Source organism: Fusarium fujikuroi, chromosome FFUJ_chr06 (genome assembly GCF_900079805.1).
Source record: "Fusarium fujikuroi IMI 58289 draft genome, chromosome FFUJ_chr06".
Lineage (NCBI taxonomy): Eukaryota > Fungi > Ascomycota > Sordariomycetes > Hypocreales > Nectriaceae > Fusarium > Fusarium fujikuroi.
The window spans coordinates 966067-988097 of NC_036627.1; the positions used below are offsets into that span (position 1 = coordinate 966067).

Genomic DNA, 22031 nt, shown 5'->3' on the forward strand with positions numbered 1-22031 from the left:
GCGTCAGATTATAGCAGGCATCATCAACGAGCACAGTAGGCCGAGCCTCCAAAACTTTGTAAAACGCATATCGGGGAATCGATTTTGTGAGAACAGGCACGGCTATGGCCTGAGCCGTTCACAGAAAAGGCTCTTCCCGTCCCGACCGTGTACGCCCAAACCCTCCTTTCGCCATGCCGATTGGCATCCTATTCGCTGGCTGTGCAGAATTTGCCTTGACCTTGTCAAATAATACCGACCAGCATTGCACGATGTTACGGTTTTGCTTGCTTATGCATGATGATATGTAGCGTCTGCAGAATGTCCAATCTCACGCCTTGGTGTTAATGTTGCTGGACCATTGAGGTCTGGAGGAGGCAGGCTTAGCCATATTCAGGTGGCTGACCGCTATACACCGGAGTCAGGCTCCCTTTGATGCCTCTGCCCTTCATTTCATGGCATTGCTATTGACCACAAACAAGCCTATGGGGGCGTTAACTGGGCCTGCTCGGTTAATTCAGTGAGTCAATCGGTACTAACTAAATGCCTTCTGCCTGTTCTCGGCATGGTGCAGGGAACGCTCGAAGAATGCCAACCTAGAAGATACATACTTGCAGCAAAGTGAGGCGAGTCGGCCAGTTTTGGCCAAGTATGATAATCCATGGCGAGCGCAATCAAGGCTGGCAAAAGTGTGAGCATATGACCCAATTGTCGGTAAGCAACTGACAGGTATCGTCGTGGCATGAACTGGCAGAGTGCCAAAATTGACGCAGTAGTGGCGGTTTTGTTGGTGGGCCTGGCTGGGGTGGTCTGAGCCATACGGGGCATGCGGCTTCTAGGTGCGCGTCGGGCCGCAAGGGCTGTCCCGTCCGAAGGAAGGAAGGAAGGGTTTTTGTTGAAGGGAGACAATTTTGGCCAACCCGGCAAGCCGCGTCAAGTCCGCTTCACGTGAAAGGTCTCGAGCTGTGAATGGGCAGAAGCTGCAAGTCAACCATGAGTCGTCACAAGCGATGATAGAGAGGATCAACAATCGCTAACACTGGCGAATCTTAGCCACAAGGGGCCTTGTGCTGGGGCGTCATGCCCAGACTTGACAAAGGTGTTGCAATTAAGTCGTTTCATCTTTGGCCAGCCTCCCAGCGTTGATGTTCATCCTGCAGCAGACGTGGTGCGCTAGACTCAGGCGGACATGGAATGCGTGGCCAGGTATGTACATTGAACCGAGACATTCGGCTGCCGAGCAAATAGCCCAATCCTGAAGTACAAAAGGAGTAAGGATCAGGATGTGCATTCAACAGCCACAATGAGATGGTGCATTGCTATTGATGTATTTGCATGTGCGAGTTTCGATCCATCCGAAGAATTGGAACAGAGTGTTGATGAGGCCCTGGTATGTACTCCGTAAAACCAGATGAGCGGAGCTGCCAATCCCTGTCGATAGTGACTTTGTTTTGTGGGAGAAATTACGAGGAAGCTGGCCTATCAGAGCACTGATTTTTCTCCTGTCGACAGCCTAGGTAATCATTGAGTCTTCTTTCTCTAGCCCCTAACAAGGAAGAAGGAAAGGAGACCAGGGCCTTAGCCAAGTCAATCATCACAACGACAACCGTTCCATGCCTGGAGCGAGAGATTTATCTGCCAGGGGCTTGTGAATTGTTGGTCGAATAAAAACAACCGGATGGGATCCCGGAATACCCTTGGCTTCTTGATCGTCGCTCACATGATCGATTCTGGCTGCAGGGAAATCTGTTGAGGCACTGTAACAGTGGACTTGCCAGCATCCACTGGGTGCGATGTTTTCAGGGCTTGCCGGTGAATCTCTCATACATACCTTATGTACCTATTCAGTACCTAGAGCAGCGAAAAAAAAGTATAAGATCAGTGGGGTAATAAATTAAAAGTAATGGCATTGGATGTTTCGTCTTGTCGCTGGATGGATATATGATTGTAGAGGTAACGTCCCCCACCCAAAGACCGGCCACCCCCACAGACTGGCCACCTTAGCCAAAACACTAAAAACCTAATATTATAATTAATTAATAAATTATTATAATACTATATTTTTTATATTAAATAAAACTTTAATTAATAAATATTTATATAGAAATTAATATAAAGATCCTTAAGTTTTAATTTCTTAACTTTATTTACTATTCTTTTTAATTATAAAGTTTTTTATATCTATTTATAAGCTTTCTTTATTATTAAAATCTTTATAAACTTTATATTTAATTTATAAATAACTTTTTTATATTATTTTAATTAATTTTCTTTATTTTCTTACTATAAAATACTTATTTCTCTATTTTATTACTTAATATTAAAGTTATAATAATTTAATTAATTACTAATCTTCCTAAAAAGTAGCTTAATAGTTAGATTTTATATTATAGAAGCTAGGATTTAACTTAAAGCTTACTAAAGCTATATAGATAAATAAGGAGTCTTTAAGAGACTTAAATCCTACTCTTTTATTAGTAAATTTACTATAATAGTAAGAGAAGGTATCTCTATAACTATTAGGTTTATTAAGACCTTTATTAGGTTTATAGGCTACAGTTTAATAACTTTAAAGCTAGCAATTATATTAGACTTTATAATAGCTTCTTTTTAAGCCTTATTATAAATATATAGAAATATAATCTTATTAATATAACTATTATTAAAGATAGAAGTAAGATTTAAAAGAAGATAATAATATACCCTCTTTAGAGGACTAAAAACTGTAATATTTAATAGCTAAAGGATATAGAAAGTATAAGTAAAAAGAAATAATAAATATATATTATTATTATAATATTTCTAAAGGAAATCTTTTATAATATAATTTTTATAGCTATTAAAAATAAGAAATTAGGGTTTATTTTTCTTTTTAGGCTATATTAATAAAATAAAGACTTTTCTTAATTAAACTAATATTAATTTATTACTTATCTAGCCCTTATTACTATATATAAATTTCTAGTCTTTTAGGAAGTCTAAATTCTTAAGGAAATATTATTATTAAACTGTTTTTCCCTTAAAAATAACTATAGGTTTTAAGACCTTTTTAGTTATTAAGATATACTTAAGAATTATAATTTAGGCATAAGAATTAAACTAATAAATAAGTATTAATTTCTTTAATTAATAATTAAGAAATAGACTATTTATTTTTATTTCTTCTATTATTTTAATTTTATTAATATTATATTTATTCTCTTATTTAACTAAATATATTACTGGCATTATAAGGAATATAAAGAATACCTTTATTAGTTTAAAAGAAGCTTTATAATATTAATTAAAGTTAATTTTCTTACCTTTTAATATCTTAATATTAAGATTTTATCCTAAAAAGCCTTATAATTAATTCTTTTTAATGCCTTTTAGGAAGCTATTATAGATAGCAATCTTATTAATAAACTTTCTAACTTACTAATATAATATAAAGTATTTTAAATTAGCTTAAATAATAATTTAATCTTAAAGACTCTTTTCCTAAATATTAAAGAGCTTTTAATAAGGTTTTTAGGCTTTTTTTAGTATTATACTTCTTTTAATCTAACTTTAAAGTATAAAATAATTAATACTATAAGCTTTAGTTACTTTATTTATTAATATACTATCTATAACTATCTAAAGTATAATACTTATATCTTTTTTAGTAAAAAAAGGTATTTTAAATTAATTAATATTAATTTAAAATTAATTAGAATTAAATTAATAGAGTTATAACTGTTTAAAGTATATATAAATTAAATAGCTAGGTTAAAAATAAGGTAGCCAGTCTGTAGGGGTGGCCGGTCTTTGGGTGGGGGACGTTAGAGGGTGCCCTAAGCTGAGTGCATTGAACCCCTGTCGCCCCCGTTTCTCACTGATGTTGGTTGCCTATTGCCACTGAAAATACCCGAAAACAGAAATTATAATTCTCTCAAGAAACACAATATCCAAGGATGGATGTCTGACTCATAACGAAGTCGGGATACTTCTTTTTGGGTTTGTTGAAATATCCGAGGCATGTCTTATCATAGTACTTAGGGAAGGTGAGCATTGCGCTTCGGGTACGGGCGTCTGGTGGCAGAAGGAAGGTACCTTCCTCTGTAAACACGTTTGATTTCGGTGGTACCTTCCAACTACCAACTAAATGCCATTGCCTGCCACCTTCTTTTTCGATATCGCGCTTTCAGTGGAATGGGCACGGGAAATTTCTTGCCTGAGACGCGAGGCACTTTGTCATATTAATGGACTGCGCTAAGCCTCTTGGATCTTTCAGCGCACCCTCCTCCTTGATGCAGGTCTCAATCGGACACACTCTTTTATTTCATAGCAAGCTGTTGTTCTCTTGCCGTGTCTCAACTTACACTTGCTTTTCCCTTTGGGTCCCCGTGACCAATAACAAGCGTAGATTCGGTCGGCCCCTTCGACTCGACGATCTCCGTCCGGGACACAGTACATACCATCAACAGCTACCGCATGCCATGGGTTGACAGTAAACGGGCCGGGCCATAGAGTTCACGAGTCCACTCTTTGATAAGGGCCAATCAATAACATATATGCAGCAAAAAGGCGAGGGTCTAACGCCGCCAAAGCGTCACTAGAGAAACGATCGATAATCCACTTCAGTACAGAGTACCCAAGTCCTCATACGAAGAAGACTCACGGCATGTCGTGGAGCCAGATGAGATACGATTAGTGCTGTGCATCAGAAAGAAGCAACGACCTCGTCATCATGCGGTAAAGCTGGTTTGTATTCTATGTAACTCAAATATCCATGTATGATTCACCTTGGAAGCTGGCTAATACAGCCAGTCTGACCCATGCTGACAGCTTGCGAATCGGTTGGTCAGGAAACACAAAGCAAAGCTGACAGTCAACAACTGAGACAGTTACTCTAATGCACGGCGCTCTGTATAGCCTATGTACTGATGCAGACGTGCAGAGATGGCATAAAATTCAGTTTTGGCGGTGGACCAGATTTTTCGACAACAGCCAAAAAGCAATACAGCTAAAGGATATCACGCCCACAAACTCTTTTATTTCCACGAACGCCATATCAAATATCTGCGCCGCAATGATGTTCAGGCTGTTCCGAATCCCCGGGGCTGGCGTCAGGATTGACATTGCGGCTTGCATCATAAGCTGCCGCCACGCTCGCTTGTCACAATCTCGACTCCATCTGGAGGGTCCACCTCCAGAGGCCTGGCTGAGGCAAGGCCCGGTCCGCCAATCGCACACGTCGGCCAGCAATCACGTGAGCTGGAGCTCATGCGGAAGACCCTTGCTAGCTCGAGTTGACTGCATGTCTCCCGCAATCAGTCCCAATTTTCCTCGGGCGCCGTGGCTTTAATGGTCGGGCCGCCATACCTTAATGAGACAGGCGAGGCTACCGTCTCATGGATTTGATTTGCTTGTCGACTTGCAATGTGATAACGGAGGGGGGTCAGCCCGGGGGGTGTCAAGAAAAGTCGAGCAGTCATTTTTTCCCTTATGGCGTGGCAGCGACCCAAATATCTGGCTCTCTAGACCACCAACAAAATAAAAATACAACACTGCATGCAGAAGGAATCCTGGGCCTGGAGGGGAGGGAGGGGAAAAAACAACGAGAACAAGGGTTGGCGGCTGCAGCTACAACTGCATCCATCCATCAAAGCCTGCCACGTCGCAATTTCACGGCGCGGCACGGCCGCTGGACACTTCGCGCCATCCCGGGGGCTGCATGTCATCCTGCGCCCTCAAGACCCGGGTACACATTACAGTGCGAATTTGGTAAAAGGGGCGCAGAAGCCGATTTCTTTGCCAATATTGGAAAAGAAGCCGCCGTCAGTCAGCCCCTTGTCACTTCCGCTTCATTCCCCTCTTCGGCAAAGGAGCAAGCCAATTATTGCCGTGTCCACACCTCAATTCAATAAACAGGAGGGACTTGGAGAAAATACTGTGTATGCCATGGGCCGTTTGATGCCTCGTTTGTACGTACATGTGTGACGTGACACGGGCCTCAAGATGTCTACAGAACTACGAAGCAAGCAAGTAGTGTTCTTTGTCCAGGTACTATCGCACCACGAGACCTCGCCTGCATGCACGGCGACCTGCAGGCTGAAGAATGCGCGTTGATCTGGCCTGGAGAGTGCCATTTTGTGACAAGACGGGAACGGGGCCCCTGCGAGAAAACACGCCCCTAGTTCATTCTTTGCTCTGCTTCAACTTGATGATGAATTGTAATACACCTTGCATTTGTTGTGGTACCAATTGTCTCGGCCTTGGTCCAGCGATTTCTCGTCCATTGCAGGTTCAGCCAGCCCAACCGCGATAATGTCTCCGTTGAGCGGGTCCAAACAACCCTCGATGCCGGTCACCAGTGATTCAGGCGACCAGCAAAAGAACGGACAAGGACTGGTACAGAACGCCGTCACTGAAGACCTTCTGCCGAACCTCGAGGTGCCGTGAATCCCGGTACCCGTACGGAGCAAGCCTTTGGTGAAGCTGGCAACCCCCGGGCTCCAGAAAAAAAGGTATCTTGCCATGGCAGTTAAGCGGTGAGGTGGCCGACCTGAGTCCAATACTCCGTATGCATGCGTCCGACACTTGCATTCCTTTTTATCTGCAGAGATCATCGTTTTCATTCGTTTGCGTTGTGCCGGCTCGTATCCCAGTCGGGCGGGCGAAACTACTTTGGCGGAATTATTATCAACACCCTCGTAAGACAAACAAATAGTGATAGAGTGGCCAGAGTGGTCAACAAAAGAACTGCCGGCCAGGGGCAGGCAAACAGACCTGAGACAGTAGGTAGATGCACATCGCCTTTCCTGGAATGACCTATCTACTGCAGCACTCGAGATGCATCGTTCTTACCGCTTCAAAAGAAAGTAGCTTCTGCGGGATTGTATCATCCCTTGCAGGCCCAGCGATCAGCGTTGGGCGAGGTGAAACCCCGCCCTTTCTTCTCTTTGGGCTTTGTGCATATCCAGGGCTCACAAGGCGGGATGCCATCTCGTACCACTTTGCTGGTTAGACGGCTGCATGGCCCTTGACACCGTGACACCTGGGACCTTGTTTTGTACACAGATGGGGCATCGGAATGGGATAGGGGACGGGGAATGCCTGCGGTCGACTGTTTACATGACTATTTCTTGGTTGCAATACGACCACGACTGTGATCACTGACTGTCATGTACTTTTCGATACGTACTAACTATGCCTTAATTGTACCATCAGTGCACCCCTCGCGGTTGGCGGACCGGTGCGCTCGTGCAGCCGCAGGATCACGGATCACCCGCAATTCGATCCTGGTTAGAGTACTCACAAGTTCTCTACTGCACGTACCCAGTCAAATCGTCAAGCACAACCTGTCCAGGGCGGCCACGTTTGTTGTCAAGGCATCTGCAGTGTTCTACAATGAACGGATCATTGAATGGCTGCTGTATCACTCCAACCCAGACAAGTTGAGGAACATGTTTCATCGACCACCAGGTGCAAGTTGCACTGCGCCGTTTGTTGCGGTGTAGTTGCTATCAATGGATCGAGCTTGGCTCAGAGCCTCTAACCAACCTAACCGGCGGGAGATCTGGCTGCGCTGTTTTACTCGTCATAGAGCAAAACTGCATTACCAGTATCAGAACAACCCTCAATCAAGTGCGGGGTCTTTCTTTTTGGTCGGCGACTTGATAATGGATGGCGGAGATATCATTCAAAACTGCGAACATATGTCTGCGACACGAAATTAACTGCCCGAAAAGTCCCCGCTGCAGCTTGTATAAGACAGCCAAACTGAGTAGTCGATAGAGGTTTGTCTTACATCGCATCAACCGCATTCGACTCTCTGTGAAACCACATTCAGGCTCTCGACAGTCACCGTTTGTCTTATGCAACCATACTTGCTCATCCTCCTGTACAACTAGCACCGATCCCGACATTGCAACCATGACCGACGTCGTGTCCGAAAACCAGGCTTATTTTGGGTGCGTATAATGAATGAGCGCTTGTTCCCTGTATAGGATGATCGTTGCCAAACCCTTTGGGCGCGTGCGGTTTGCTTAAGTTACTGGTCGTCCTTTCTTGTGCTCCAAGGTAGCAGAGCACACTACGGCATGCGATGCAGTGCTACACAATTCACCCAAAGTCCGTCGCTAATGTAGTACAATTATAGCAAGATCGCCACCGAATATGACCAGCGCAATGCGGATGCGATTGTGCAGCTAGAGCGCGGCATCCGAGAGAGGATTCCATTCATTGGTGTCAAGCAAGATGCGAGGTTGCTAGACTACGCTTGTGGCACCGGCATGCTTTCGAGGGTACGAGTTTCTCCCCAGAAGAGATGATCTCCGAGACGTTGACTTGGACTGACAGTGGGTTGCAGGTCTTAGCACAGCATACAAGTGAGGCTATAGGCATTGACTTGTCGGAGGAAATGGTCAGGGTATACAACGCCCAGGCTCAAAGCCATGTCAGTACCATCCACTAGTCCATCGCATGAGCATGAAACTCAGTTACCACGCATTCGAACCCCTTGAAGCTCTCCAAACAGACCTGAATATCCTAACCGCGTACAGGGCTCTTCCCGCCAAGCCTACCAAGGCAATCTGGCTGATCCTAAGGACCCCTCCCCAACAGCCTTTGCTGATAGCAAGTTCTTCGGATTCGACGTTGCAGGCGTGGGGCTCGGATTCCACCACTTTGACAAGCCCGATCTAGCATCCAAGCAATTGGCCGAGCGCCTCAACCCAGGCGGTGTCCTCTTCATCATTGACTTTGTTGCCCACAAGATAGACCCCAAGGATGCCGTTCTGCGTGGTATAACACATCATGGGTTTATTGAGGACGAGATCAAGAAGATGTTTGAGGATGCTGGACTCACAAACTTTGCTTACCAAGAGCTCCCGGAACCTATCACATTCAAGGATTGTCACGGCCACGATCATAGCCACGGGCATGGTCATAGTCATGGCCATGGTCATAATCACGAGCACAACGAGGACAACCGAAGCAGCAGTGGTGAGCATGTTCAAGGCCACGGGATGAAGAAGGGCTCAACTACGACTAAGAGGATATTCATTGCCAGAGCGTCCAAGCCATAAAAGGGTGCCTATCTCGCCGGCCCTTAACAATACGTCACCCAGCACCAGAGGCAAGTAAGTATATGGCCCTCAAGGATGCACCAGAGCAATTTGTACGGTGCCAGTAGTTCACGACGCAAGGTGCCGATGGTTGTCATTCTGGCATTCGGCTTCCAGCGTCTTGTTTAGTATCATTACTTAGCTGAGTAAATAATAAGTCACAGACACCTATAATTGCACAATATCTCTTCGACGATGTGTCTCATACGTGATCAGTGGTAGTTCCTAGAACAATGGTAATCTGAAGCCATCTACTTTGTACAGCTGTTGTAGTCAAAGCCTGTCTATCCAAGGTACCCAGCTCTCTCAGTGCTCCTACTGGCGTTACATCAGCCACCAGATACTGGAATGATAACGAGACTCAGTCACATTACAAGCCCAATTGCAGCCCAGAAACAGCCCGTCTGATCCAACAGTCCGGTCATGCTTTAGTTAAACAGCCGTTCGTGACCGGAGGCTACTACTAGTCCGGCGTGAGTAAGTCAGCCCTTCGCCCTAGCAACGACTCCTTCCGACGAAACCTCTCCCTTCAAGTTTTCCCTCACACCCTTATACCCAACTGGACCGTCCCGTCCCGCCCTTGCGGTCGAAAAAAGCTTTGTCCGGAGGAGGAGCCGTAGGTAATGGTGTACGGATGCATTCTTCCGGCAGCAGCCAGCCACTTTCGATGTCAAGGGATGAAGTGAATCATTCTTGGCACATTAGTCGATGAATAGTCGAAGCAGGCTATGGGAAATTAGAGATATCGTCGGTAGAAGAAAAGATGAGAAGGGAGGGAAATGGGTTGTCCGGGGCGGTGCGATCCCGTGTCTGGTAGGCGGGAAAAGGATATCATGTGAGAGTCGCCCCTTCAGCCTCATCCGCGCTTCCAGAACGCCCATAGCAAGGGTCTCCCAACTCGTGCAACAAGGCTTTGCTCTGTTGAAGTACTTTTGGCCACGCCCTTTGTTATTGAAAGGCATTAGGCGACTCTTGGTAAATAAGTGTGAAACGCACTCTTATTGTTGACGCTGGTGCCACCGAGCGGAGGTCTGGTCATTTCCGTCGAAAGCGCCTGCTCAAGTGCACGAGATACGTATCGATGACATTAGCCCTGCCGTTGTCTGTGCGAGGTCAGCTTCGATTATTGAAACGTCTGTTGGTCGTGTACGGAGTAGTGACCGAGTGATGCAATATCATTGGGGTCTGATCGTCGGGAGATTATGAGTTGCCATCTCTGGACTAGGGGGGATTTGGCTCAGCTGCCGGTGCGATCCGAAGATATGTTCATTAAACAATCAATTCTATGCTCTAGGATACCATTTGGATGCCAATTCCTGAAAGATGTTGGTCTTGACAAGCGGCTAATCTTGGCCGTCAAGTTCAACGACAAAAGCGCCACCGAGGAGAAGGGCCGGCTCTTCGATTCTATGATGCTCGTAGCTTGTATGTTGTCAGTGAATTGGGCATATGAAGAAGAAATAAGCCCCGTTGACTGACCTGAGTGTTCCAACACCACCTGCCTCCAATAAGAAAGTTGGTCCTTCTCGCAAAGCGTAGCCAGCCCATCTCATAGCAAAGGCACGCAAGATGTGTCCGTGGGCAACAAGTAACACGTCACCGCATTGATCGCTTCCTTTGTCCATGGCTGGCTTGTGATATTTCTCACGAATCTCTTCTATCAATTGGTCAAGTCTTCTGGTCACATCGTGAGGAGCCCTGTGAAAGTGTTAGATGGAAGAACCATTAGACGTTGATCATTAAATATAGGGTAGTTAGGTTTAGATAAATACTCACTCCCCGCCAGGGCATCCATCCTTCCAGATGTCCCAGGACCCTTTGATCCCTTGTTCAGCTCTGATCTTACGAATCTCAGGTGTTGTGATTCCTTCATAGTCACCGTAGTCCCATTCTCGGATGTAGTCCGTGACCTCCACCTCGGCTTCACATTGAAGGCCAGTACCATTAGGAGCACCGTGAGGTGTCCAAGGAAGAGGGCGGTTCAGCCCGAGGTTGAGAAGTTCAAATGTACGCTGGGCGCGTTTTCGTGGTGAAACGTAGCTGGGCAGCGTATTAGTTCACTCTAGATCAGATAAAATCAACTTTGGTTGGTGATAATGCGACGCGATTGGAATTCCGAACTCGCTGGCTTTTCTCGAAAGACTTCAATGCAAAATTCATTCTACATGAGGCCCTTCCAGGAGTACTCCCATACTGATTGTTTGGAAATCATCGTCAGTCGAAGGAGACTTACATGTGAGCAATCTTCTTGGGGGCAATGAGACGATCCGGCCCAACAAGAGCCTTTCCTGTAGCTCTAACACGCTTCTCGCCATTGGCAGTGAGTGGAATATCAGTCAAGCCAGTATGACGGCCATCAAGTGACCATTCTGTCTCGCCGTGGCGAATAAGAAAGACACGCGGAGTTGACATATTTGGAATGTTTGGAACTTGATGGGGAGTTCCGCGAATTCACTTGAATTTAACCCAGTAGCGTGCCAAGCGTCTAGACTATATCAAGCCCGCGAGACTCTAAAGAATTCTGTATCAGGTGTCAGCCAAGCTTGTCGAGTGGTCAGAAGGAATATGATCTGACGTGACAGTGGCCTGGTGATGGCGGGGTCAAACGAACCACGTCAACGTTTTGAGAGGTATTGTGGATGAAATGGAAGTAGCGGGTATTTTATTTCACACGAAAAGAGCTTGTTAAGGCAAGAAAACAAAAATTAAAAACAAATCTCCACCTAGAAAAGGAGGAGGAAAGATGGCGAATGGATTATCTCCAACCTTGATTTTGGTGTTGAGGATGAAGTGGATGGATTACGTTTGGGTGACAAACCCCGCTGTCTCATCAGTCAGGTACCATGTGGAGGGGTAAGGTACCTAAGGTACCTTCCCATTGACGTTCTTTCAACGTAAGCACGCCCATTTTTGGAAAGAACCTAACCCACAGAGTACCTACCTTGGACTACCTTACCTAGACTCTCAAGGGTCCTTCTTGCAGAATAAATGCTGTTGCTATTATTTGCGGCGGCCGCTTCTGTCGCCTGCCTAATCGCAGTGGTTGAACTTACGCGTGTCCATCCATGGGGCGTATCAGCCTGCGTCTCTGCTTGAAGTATTACGCTGTAGGTGAGATACCTAGTGGTCGAAACAATAAGTGAAACTCTTTATCCTCACGAGAACACGATAACTACCTAATTAAGGCACATGAGAGATGACTAGATAAATAAACAGCCGTGAATATTAGCCTCGCCAGGTGCAAATGTCCCAAAAATGTAATTTGCGAGTCTCGATAAACTCTGTCAATCATCCATCACCGTTCCTTCTGTATGAACATGAGAAAACTTTCCATTTCTTTGACTTCTGACCTTCTTTGTTCATCTCCTTGTAACCCAATTCTTCACCTTCTAAACCTAAGTACCTACGAATATCAAAGTCAAATCTTTATAATCTTACCAATCCTTACCAATATTTTACAGACTCCCTCTGACCTCAACCTCCCTAAGCCGTGACATCAAGGATACCTCATTCCCCCACGATGCCCCTCATCCCCACTACACCCACTACTCCTTGCTTAGTAAGGCCACCGCTACCGCAAAAGATCCACTCGGTGCCCAACCTCCGTGATGCCGATAATTCTTCCTCCTCCGTGACCGTGACCCGGCGATCCGCCTCCGACTCTATTGAAGATCCGACGCCGTCGACTCCTCCGATTGAGCTTCAATGCCTTGATTCCAGATCAAAAACTTTGTCTCCACTACCGCTCAATCTATCACGACCGATCCTAAGCTCTACGAATTCGTCCTCCTCGACATCGGGTTCATATTTTACTGCTGACAAGCTGTCACGCCGACAGCGTAGTAAGCTTTCAGAAGAGATTTGGAAGGGATACTGGTGATAAATACGAACGAACTACTGGATAATAATAACGTATACAATGGCGGTGCATCAGTGGACAAGACAAGAAAAGTTCAAGCGCGGTGTTTGGGCTGTTGCCTTTGCGGCATGCATTTTTGCTGGCACCATCACAGGCGCACAACTAAAAACAGACAACGAGAAGAAAGAGGTATGGCAAACAGAACAAATCACAAAGAACATGACTAATCACTGAGACAGGCAATTCAAGAGTTCCGGGCGACATCCCCCAACGAACAAATAGCTGCTCTCCTATCCCAGCGAAAAACTTTGTTATCACAAAAGGCTGTACTCCAAAGGAAAATGGATGACTTCGAAGTGCGTGTCAAGGAACGCGAGGCTGAGAAGGCGAGAGAAAAGGAAGGCCCATGACTGTGGCAAGGTTTATGGACTGGTGCGGTTGTATTATTGTGTTGTAACTCTATGGGCATCTTGTTGGAAACGAAGCAAAGGCGTTATGGATGGCTAAAAGGTGGTTTTACTGGACACAGGCGTCTACTAAACATACATCATAGAACGAACCTCGAGGGTGTAAAGGATTAGAAGCTTCCGCCGAGACATATGATTGTTTAATTAACGTTTTATTGATTGAGTTATATGTCATGCCCTCTCCCTACGCCTGACCGCCCTGCCATGCCATGGCATGCTCCTGTCCGTTTTTATTCATCAAATCATCTAGCACCATTCCCAGGTGGCCATACTTCTAGTGAAGCCCGCCCTAGTAGCGCTTTTTACTCCAGGACACCCTCGGCAGTGGGCAGAGGAATGGCTCGGTACAAGAGGATGAGAGCAGAATGAGATTCGCCTCCACCGGCGAGAGTCGCAATCTTCTCAGCTTCAACCTCTGAAACCTTGTCGTCGTTGAACCACCACCACTTGCCGTCCTCCTCACCTTTCTTGCCAGTCTTGGGATCAACGGGCGCAGCCTTCTTGACATATGAGGTGTAGTGGCCACTGTCGGCGCTGGCACCTTGATGTGTCACGACACCTCGGAGCTCGTAGAGACCAGACTGATTGGCACCATCGTCGTTTCGCAGCTCGGGGTTGATGAGAGCGTTGAGCTCCTTCTTGGCCTCAAGAATGGAAGCGTTTCTCTCGGCCTCGATGTCGGCGTCTGTCTTGTATGTCTCGCCCTCCTCACCCATGACAACGTCGCCATCTGCTGACTTGCCCTCCTTCTTCTCGGCCTCCTTCTTCTCCTTCTCGGTGGGAAGACCAGCACCGCCTGGGATATCGCCGACGTCCTGATCGTGAGTCTTCTTACGTCGCTTACGGGCCCGCTCGATATCCTCTTCATCCTTGCGAATCTCACGAACCTTGTCGCGCACAGGAACAAGAGCCTTCTTCAATTCGTCGGAGCAGAACTCAACAATATCAAGCTCCATGGGGAAAGTAACCTTTCGCATGATCTTGGCCTTCTTCTGAGTCTCTCGCTTCCAGAAAAAGCGCACAAAGTGCACTGTCAGGTACTTAGGAGCACGAGAGATCTTGGAAGTCTTCGTGTAGACTGCGTCACGACCCAGAACTTCCGACTGCTTCTCAAGCTTCTCTTTCAGGGCGGCGGCAATGCCATCTCGCAGATGATTTGTTGAGCTGTCAATGTGGCAGTTGAGCTTGGCGAAGCTCTCCTTGTTAGTGATAGGCTGCTCGCCAGCATTGCGCGCCTCTTCCTCATCACACTCCATTACCGAGCTGAACTCGCCAGACATGTACTTCTCCACAAAGGAGGTCTCCGAGGCGTTTTCGCTCTTGATGCGGAGCTTCTGGTTAAGTTGCTGCACAATTTGGGACCAAGCCTCCTCTGCATCCTGCTGAGCAAAGCCTTGTCCAGTCTTGGACTTCTCCGCAAACTGGGGAAATACCACTCGCAAAGCGTTCAAGAAGTTCATGGGAGGGAAGGAGTCCTGAGTTTCTCCCATTCTCTTATACAAGCTTGACAGTTGAGATGCCAAGTCCATGTTCGTGCCTGTCATCATAAAGCTGCTGGCGTTGCCATCGGGTTGGTACGTGTCGAGCGCCTCCTGGAGCTCTGGAATAAGACGTAGAGTCTGGAGGGTTGAGTTGAGATAACATGTATTTCCAAGGTTGATAAGACCGGCGGGTGTCGCACCAACTTGTTGAGCCTGCTCAGCCTCTGTCATATCCTCGACAAACTTGATCGCTTCCTTTGGTCGGACAAGGGCGTCACCACCAGCGCTTGGGGTACCCATCATCATAATGACCTGGCCGTTCTTCAAGCCGAGTTTGCTCATATCGGCATCATCTTTGAGTTGACCACCCTTGAGCAAGATCTTTTGGCGTTCGGGTTCGACGTTGGTCAAGCTGAACATTTGGAGTTTGAAGTCCTCGCCAGTAGAGCTGGGGTCGATCTCGACATCGTGTTTCTTGCCTTGGTGTTTCACCACGACTATGGTCGGTCAGTACCTGTTTGTGCAGTTGGGCTAGAGACCATGAAAACGCGGGCATGGAAAATTACTGACCTGATATGGATGACATGGTTTCGGTCTATCGGAGCTCAAGCGTCGAAGGAGGGGTGCAGTAAGACCAATTTGAGTCTGCCCAGGCACTGGATGCCTTCTATTCAGAGGTTTTGTAAAAGAAGGATCTAAAAGAAAATATAATAGCAGAAGAAAAAAGAAAACGTCCTGAGTCAGCGTCCCTTTGCTCAAGGTCAGTGTTTGCAAGGCGTGGAAGATGCTAGAGGTGCGTCACCAAGTGGTACCTGGACGAAGGCGATATGTTAGTGGGGAAAGCGGTGTAGCTTCCGCGGGGCAACCAGAGAGAGAGCTGTGGCTATGATGTTATCAAGCCACAGGCGGCTCTTGAGGCTCAAGCTTCACACGTGAACCTCTCCAACTTTCCCCCATCATCGCTCCACCCTAAAGACACGGGAAACGTCAGGCCTGGCGACGCCTCACTAACAACTGCGCCTCACCTCACCGAAGCTCCAACCTCCAACGTCAACGTCGACCAACCCCGCCGAGCTCCGTGTTCACCGTCGACATCTACATTCGTACTACTTCTAGTTGATTGAGGACGTCTGAGGACGTATTTGTTGTCATGGTACATGCTCAATGATATCTCACGATCCAGACCGCAAGCTGACAGCTATCCCCCGCTTAGTCTCAATCCCTCCGACCCTACCTGCAATGCGTACGCAGCAGCTTGACCGCCGCGCTCACACTGTCCAACTTTGCTTCCCAGACCGCCGAGCGACACAACGTTCCAGAGATTGAGGCCCAGACGTCCCCCGAGGTCCTACTTCAGCCCTTGACCATCGCGCGCAACGAGAACGAGCGTGTCTTGATTGAGCCCAGCATCAACTCCGTCCGTATCAGCATCAAGATCAAGCAGGCCGACGAAATTGAGCATATTCTGGTCCACAAGTTTACAAGATTCTTGACACAACGTGCAGAGTCCTTCTTCATTCTGCGGAGGAAACCTATCAAGGTCGGTTAATGGTCGTGCGATACTCAATTGAGTTACCCCTGACTAACGTTGTTGTAGGGTTATGACATTTCTTTCCTGATAACAAACTTCCACACCGAGGAAATGCTGAAGCACAAACTTGTCGACTTTATTATTCAGTTTATGGAAGAGGTTGACAAGGAGATCTCTGAGATGAAGCTATTTGTGAGTAGTTGGACTGTAACCCTACGCAACTCCATACTAACTTGTCATAGTTGAACGCTCGAGCACGATTCGTGGCCGAGTCTTTCCTTACACCTGTAAGAATGATCCAATCACAATTACCACAACCTATAAGATTACTGACCTCGGCAGTTTGACTAAACCCCTCAGCTGGTTTGAGGCTCGGAGTTTGCTTGGGAGTGTCGGTTGTCGCAATGTTTCTGTGATCAGGCAAAATGTATCAACCATTCGTGATAGCATTGAACTGCGGAGGCTCTGATAGGCGAGCCTCATGCCGTGGTGAGGAAGGAGGTTCAAGATAACGACATTAGACATAAACTTTGCCGACCTTACCGAATTGAAATGCGTATCATTCTGGAAACGAAGCCTTTATTGCATCTGACATAGTCATTCTTGGGGTAGAGACCATGATTTCCAATCTTATGCCAAAATTAGTATATAAGTTCTCGAATCAGAGTACTGCCAGTTGAGGAAGGAGGCATTGTCGTGATTGCCTCGTGGAATCAATGGGTCTTTACGTAAGGAATTAATATATTTTTGAACCAACTACCATTATCTCATCCTTCACAATTGATCAACTTTCATTTTTCATAAGCATTATTGTTACCATTATCCTTCTTCTATCAGTTGCTGGTCACTGCCGAACTCAATTCTCACAATGGTAGGTGAATCACTGCCAATCACTTACAAGGAACTGTCTCTGATATCCCCTTTCTATTGTGCTCTGCTTTCAGCCTTTTCTCTTCTCCTTTTTGAGACAAGTGCCTAGCACCGTCAAGCCAAAGCGATTCTTCACTTACCGTCTTTTCTTGGAGTCGATGGCTTGACCCTAGTGCTGCTTTGTTGCTAGGTAGGCAGCTTTTCCTTGACCTTCAACAACAATTCAACCACGAGTGTCCGTTGCACTATTTCAAGCTTGACAACGCTATGTCATGCCTGCATCTTTAACGCTTTGAATCAGTAACTGAGATTCTTCTACTTTCTCTTTCTATCTTCTGCCCTTTGGAGTTAGCATTATTTCTTTCCTTTATGCTCTAACACTGGCCACTCTTCAACCTTGACACTCTGGGCCATTCCGCTCTATCAACTCAGATCATCTTGTGATCTTTCAAGATAATTTGATCAAGGTTTCTGTCCTTTGCCTTGCCCCAAGAAGCAGGAAGCCTTTTCCTTCATCCATTCTGCAACCTTCAGCCAACGCCCTTCATCCTTGAAATACTGACTTCTGCCCAACACTTTCACTCGGCGACGCTAACTATCCATCAAGCATAGTGCTAGCCTTTAGATACTCTGAAGGTGTTTCTCGGCTTTCTCGCCTACGCCCTTACGCCACCATACACGAGCCCTGCGAACCGCCAAACCCAAAACCCGAACAATTACGCGCGCGTCTTGAACGCAGCTCTCTGATTGCGCCCGGATTCTTGATTCAGTAGTCTCTCTAACTCCGCATCGTCTCCAGCATCAGTAGTGTGTTGCCAGTCCGTAAGTCCTCTTTCGCTTGTATTCTTTGGAAGCTGCCGGGAATATAAGTACCTGCAAACACTGACGTTCCGTTCTTCTCACCAACTTGCCTGTATTTCATCTCGCGGCCGACGCCAACATGCCTTTCAAACAATAAAGCGGGGTTCAGGAAGCTCAAAAGACCGCGTGCACTCTCTGGGCGCAATCATCGTCTGAAGCACTTGCAAACACCCCCTCTTCATTCTTCATCTAACCTTGCCTGCAACTCATTCTTGGGATCACAGACTAACAGCTGATTTTCAGGAAAAGCTTCTATAATCACGTGTGACCTTCATTGCTCTGCCCTTAAATTTCCGAACACTCCCCTGATCTCTTTCTCTTTTTTCTGTCATTCTACCAACGACTTCGGGTGCCTGAGCTTCTACCATCTTCTTTGATCTTCAACTTGTCTCAAAGTCAAACGACTGGTTGTAGACACTCAGCTCAGAAACACAGCTGTCTTTCCCAAATTGTCCCTCACTGCCCGAAATACATCGGCACAAAGTTTCGACTGGTAAGCTCTTCCCGCACTCCTACCCAATACTTCCAACAACTAGGGATCTATCTCTAGAGTATTGCAGTTCAGTATCTATTCGTTAATCGATATTTTGGTCAATGACATTAATATGCTGACTGACAACTACTTCAAGTTAGACCAAAACCGATCACCTCTGGGCTAACCAGATCGTTCTGTGCTTCCGATGGCTCACGGAGACTCCGGAGCCCAACGCTCTGGCCAGCCAGCTTCCAACCCTTCGTTCCAAGCACCGTCCTTCTATCCGCAGCCTCGCGGAACCCAAGGCTCGGACGGCGGACACCAACTCGAGGCTGCTTCGCATACAGTTTCCAACGCGAATTCTTGGGTCCCATCAGCCCAACAGGCTCTTCACAATGCCCTTCAGGTAAGTGCCTGAGACCCTCACTCATATGGCTTCTCAATCACCCACTAACTCTGGGGCAGGCCAGCGGATATGCTGGTACTCAGCCTGGAGTGAACATGGCAACGGCGCTGCCTGCACAGTACTCTGGCTTTGCTGGACCTCCCACAGCACCACCCAACAGCCCCTCGGACGGTGCTGCTCATACAATGTACTCAGTCATGTCATACGCCCCTAACGCTGTGGCCCCTTAGATGGGAGGCCACTACCAAGACAATGGCATGAACATAATCGCTGAGACAGTCAATGGTACAATCGATGGCATGGTCAACAACAACAATGCTGCTCCTTCAGCATCTGGGCATGTTTCCCACATCATGGCTAGTGGTGCTACCCCTTCGTCCAACAATAGCCCTGAGCATGTTATCGTAAATGGATCGGCAAATGCTGCTACAACAAATGAGGCTTCTCGTGGCAATCACCTCACAAACAGCAACACTGGAGGTCTTGGTGGCTCAGGGATTGGCAGTCATCTTCCCAATGGTACACAGCTTATGGTAAGTCTTAAGTTATCCTGCTTGTGTTATGTTGAGACATAAAGCCTTATGGCAAATCTACTTCAAGCCCCATTCTAACCTTGGCAACCCTAGACTACTCGGCATACTCAGAGCAGCAACTCTGGCAGTGGAGGACAGACTAGCTTCTTGTCCCCTCCCCGTGGTCGCCCATCGGCATCTCAGCCGGGCAGCCAACATTCTGCTCACTCTCACCCTGCTACTGGTGGCCAACAGTTCTACACCCCTATTGGGGTCTCCCAGACCACTGTTTACAACTCCAGCTTGCCACAGAGTGTTTCATACAATTCGGGTCTTTCTCTTGCAAGCCCCAGTCACACTCCGCACCACTACAGCGGACACCGCATGAGTGCTTCGCAGTCTACTCCCAACTCGGGACCTAACCAGCATTTGACAGAGCCGCGAAATTACGCACCACGATCATCCGCCCACGGTATCAACAGCTTACCTCCTCCTCGATTCGACTTGGGTCTGCAGGCTACTCCTATGACACATGAGTCCATCCCCCAGGACCCTTTTGGTGGTCCCGAACGTGCTGAACCTACTGCATTGATTCCATTCCCGAATCTGCCCCCGCCCGCTATACAGCAAGCCATGCTCGCGGCCCCTATGGCCGGACACTTCGCCAGCAACATGTCACCTGAGCTATCCAAGTTGGTAGACACTCCTTCAGGCCTTCCCACCTTTGAGACTGCAATGAAACCTGAGTTCTTTCCTTTTGCAAGCGGCCCTGGCTCTGCCAAAGCCTCTGTTGCCGGCGCTGTTCGTCTTAAGAACGTGAGTACCTGTTTAGTCTGAGCCTCATTTTGCTTTTCTGATCTCATTAGATACCCTTCTCAACCAAGCGCGCCGAGATTGTGGCCTTTATCGGCCGCAATAGTCGTATGTTGCCGGATGTGGAAGAGCCCATCCATATAATCATGGACAGGGCAACGTCCAAGACCATGGACGCCTTCGTGGAGTTTGTTACCATGGAGGATGCGATGCGTTGTGCCGAGAAGCACCACCAACATTCTCAGGCTGGCCGTGTGAGTCGTCTTGGGGAACGCTCCATTGAGGTTGAGCTGTCGAGCCAGTCTGCTCTCATGCAGGATCTCTTCCCTCTTGCTCACGGCGTGTTTTGGGATGGCGCAACTCCTAAGGTACTCCCAAACAACCATCAAGAGCCTTGGGAGAACTTCAAAGGCTTCATCTCCCCTGAAGAGATGGTCATGCTCGTCAAGCATGTTGAGGTCCCTCATCGATCTCCATTCTCAAAGGAATGCCCCCAGCGCCCCTACGAGTGCCTCATCAGCACTCTCCGCAAGTTTCCCTGGTATGCCGCTGACCACATCACCATTTCTCAGCGGGGTGCCATGTACAAGGCGACTATCAAGCTACTTCGCCTGCTCAGCAGATCAGTTTCGCAGCAGGATGATCCTGTCAACCTCACCTCCCAGCTTTTTCAGCGAGTTGTTCAGACTACAATGCAGTGTCATGGCTTTACCGCCCTTCAGAAGGATAACATTGCCTTCATGGTTCAGATGATCCCCATGGAGCAGCAGCGCCGTCACCACCAGCCGGCCAACGCCAACTGCTGGGTTCACCAGTACGCCATCACGCGAAAGCCCGATGCTCCTCTCGACCTTGTTGAGTGGTACATTCGTCTGATCCGTGACCAGAGCACTCGTGATGTCCTGGTCCGCCCTATCCATGAGCGTACTGTCATTCAGGAAACACTCAAGGAGACTGATGAGTACTGGGGTTATTTCTTCAACGAGGTCAACTACATCCAGGGTCCTCAGTTTGATCAAATGACTCTGGGACAGTGTGCCTACCTCGAGCTTTCAGCTATCGAGCGGATCCTTGGCCGCGCTCTCGGCTACAACTGAACAAGCAACCAGTGGTACCGTTCTTGTTCTGCTTCGGTGGCCTGCTGATAACAGCTTGATTTGCTCCCTGACTTTGCACATCACAATTCGGCCACCCGATTTGCTTTTTTGAGATGGCCTTGTGAGGCTACTCATTTCGCTTCTTTTAGATTTCATTTTCTCACGACGCCTTGCATCTCAGCGTCGCACTGGACTATGTCACCAGTGATCTTTGGTCATCTTTTTCAACACCCAAGACTCCTTAGTCACTTCTTCGGCAATATTTGCTACTCAGCTTTTGGTTGACTTACTCGGGGCTAAGGCTAGAGGACCATAAAGACTGGAGGAAGAAAACGCGTGGCGCACTAATAGGCAGGATTTAATTCGGGGGCGAGGATGGATGCCAGCTCAGGGTTATACAGAGGACGCTAACATGGTTCGGAGTTTAAGGAGTTTAAGGGATATTGCCTGTGTTTTTGGGTCACTTTAGAGCCTAGTGGCTGTATATAAAATAATTAAAAAGAAAAAACCCCCCGAAAAAAAACCTAAGAACATAAAGCCCATTTTTGGTAAATTGTGGTGGCTCTGATGCTGTGCTATGATGTTGAC

At 47.3% G+C, this 22031-nt stretch overlaps 6 protein-coding genes; 4 read left to right on the top strand and 2 right to left on the bottom strand.

Annotated features, from left to right (window-relative positions):
• Window positions 1-7878: 7878 nt before the first annotated feature.
• Window positions 7879-9032, top strand: FFUJ_05648 (uncharacterized protein; the record flags this gene model as incomplete). XM_023578882.1 has 4 exons in its annotated part: window positions 7879-7916; window positions 8105-8249; window positions 8315-8401; window positions 8508-9032. 4 exons carry the CDS (start codon window positions 7879-7881, stop codon window positions 9030-9032), a joined length of 795 nt encoding a protein of 264 aa, XP_023431821.1.
• Window positions 9033-10414: 1382 nt separating this feature from the next.
• On the bottom strand, window positions 10415-11483 carry FFUJ_05649 (related to phosphoglycerate mutase; the record flags this gene model as incomplete). XM_023578884.1 has 4 exons in its annotated part: window positions 10415-10493; window positions 10551-10769; window positions 10848-11111; window positions 11305-11483. 4 exons carry the CDS (start codon window positions 11481-11483, stop codon window positions 10415-10417), a joined length of 741 nt encoding a protein of 246 aa, XP_023431822.1.
• Window positions 11484-12990: 1507 nt separating this feature from the next.
• FFUJ_05650 (uncharacterized protein) lies at window positions 12991-13340 on the top strand (the record flags this gene model as incomplete). XM_023578885.1 has 2 exons in its annotated part: window positions 12991-13119; window positions 13170-13340. 2 exons carry the CDS (start codon window positions 12991-12993, stop codon window positions 13338-13340), a joined length of 300 nt encoding a protein of 99 aa, XP_023431823.1.
• A 359-nt stretch (window positions 13341-13699) lies between these two features.
• Window positions 13700-15464, bottom strand: FFUJ_05651 (related to ubiquitin-specific protease 7; the record flags this gene model as incomplete). XM_023578886.1 has 2 exons in its annotated part: window positions 13700-15375; window positions 15449-15464. 2 exons carry the CDS (start codon window positions 15462-15464, stop codon window positions 13700-13702), a joined length of 1692 nt encoding a protein of 563 aa, XP_023432813.1.
• Window positions 15465-15662: 198 nt separating this feature from the next.
• Window positions 15663-16760, top strand: FFUJ_05652 (probable ARP2/3 complex 20 kDa subunit; the record flags this gene model as incomplete). XM_023578887.1 has 5 exons in its annotated part: window positions 15663-15671; window positions 16092-16418; window positions 16476-16601; window positions 16652-16696; window positions 16752-16760. The coding sequence occupies 5 exons, from the start codon at window positions 15663-15665 to the stop codon at window positions 16758-16760; spliced, it is 516 nt and encodes a 171-aa protein (XP_023432814.1).
• Window positions 16761-18820: 2060 nt separating this feature from the next.
• Window positions 18821-21443, top strand: FFUJ_05653 (uncharacterized protein; the record flags this gene model as incomplete). XM_023578888.1 has 5 exons in its annotated part: window positions 18821-19021; window positions 19081-19215; window positions 19252-19554; window positions 19648-20349; window positions 20400-21443. 5 exons carry the CDS (start codon window positions 18821-18823, stop codon window positions 21441-21443), a joined length of 2385 nt encoding a protein of 794 aa, XP_023431824.1.
• Window positions 21444-22031: the final 588 nt, after the last annotated feature.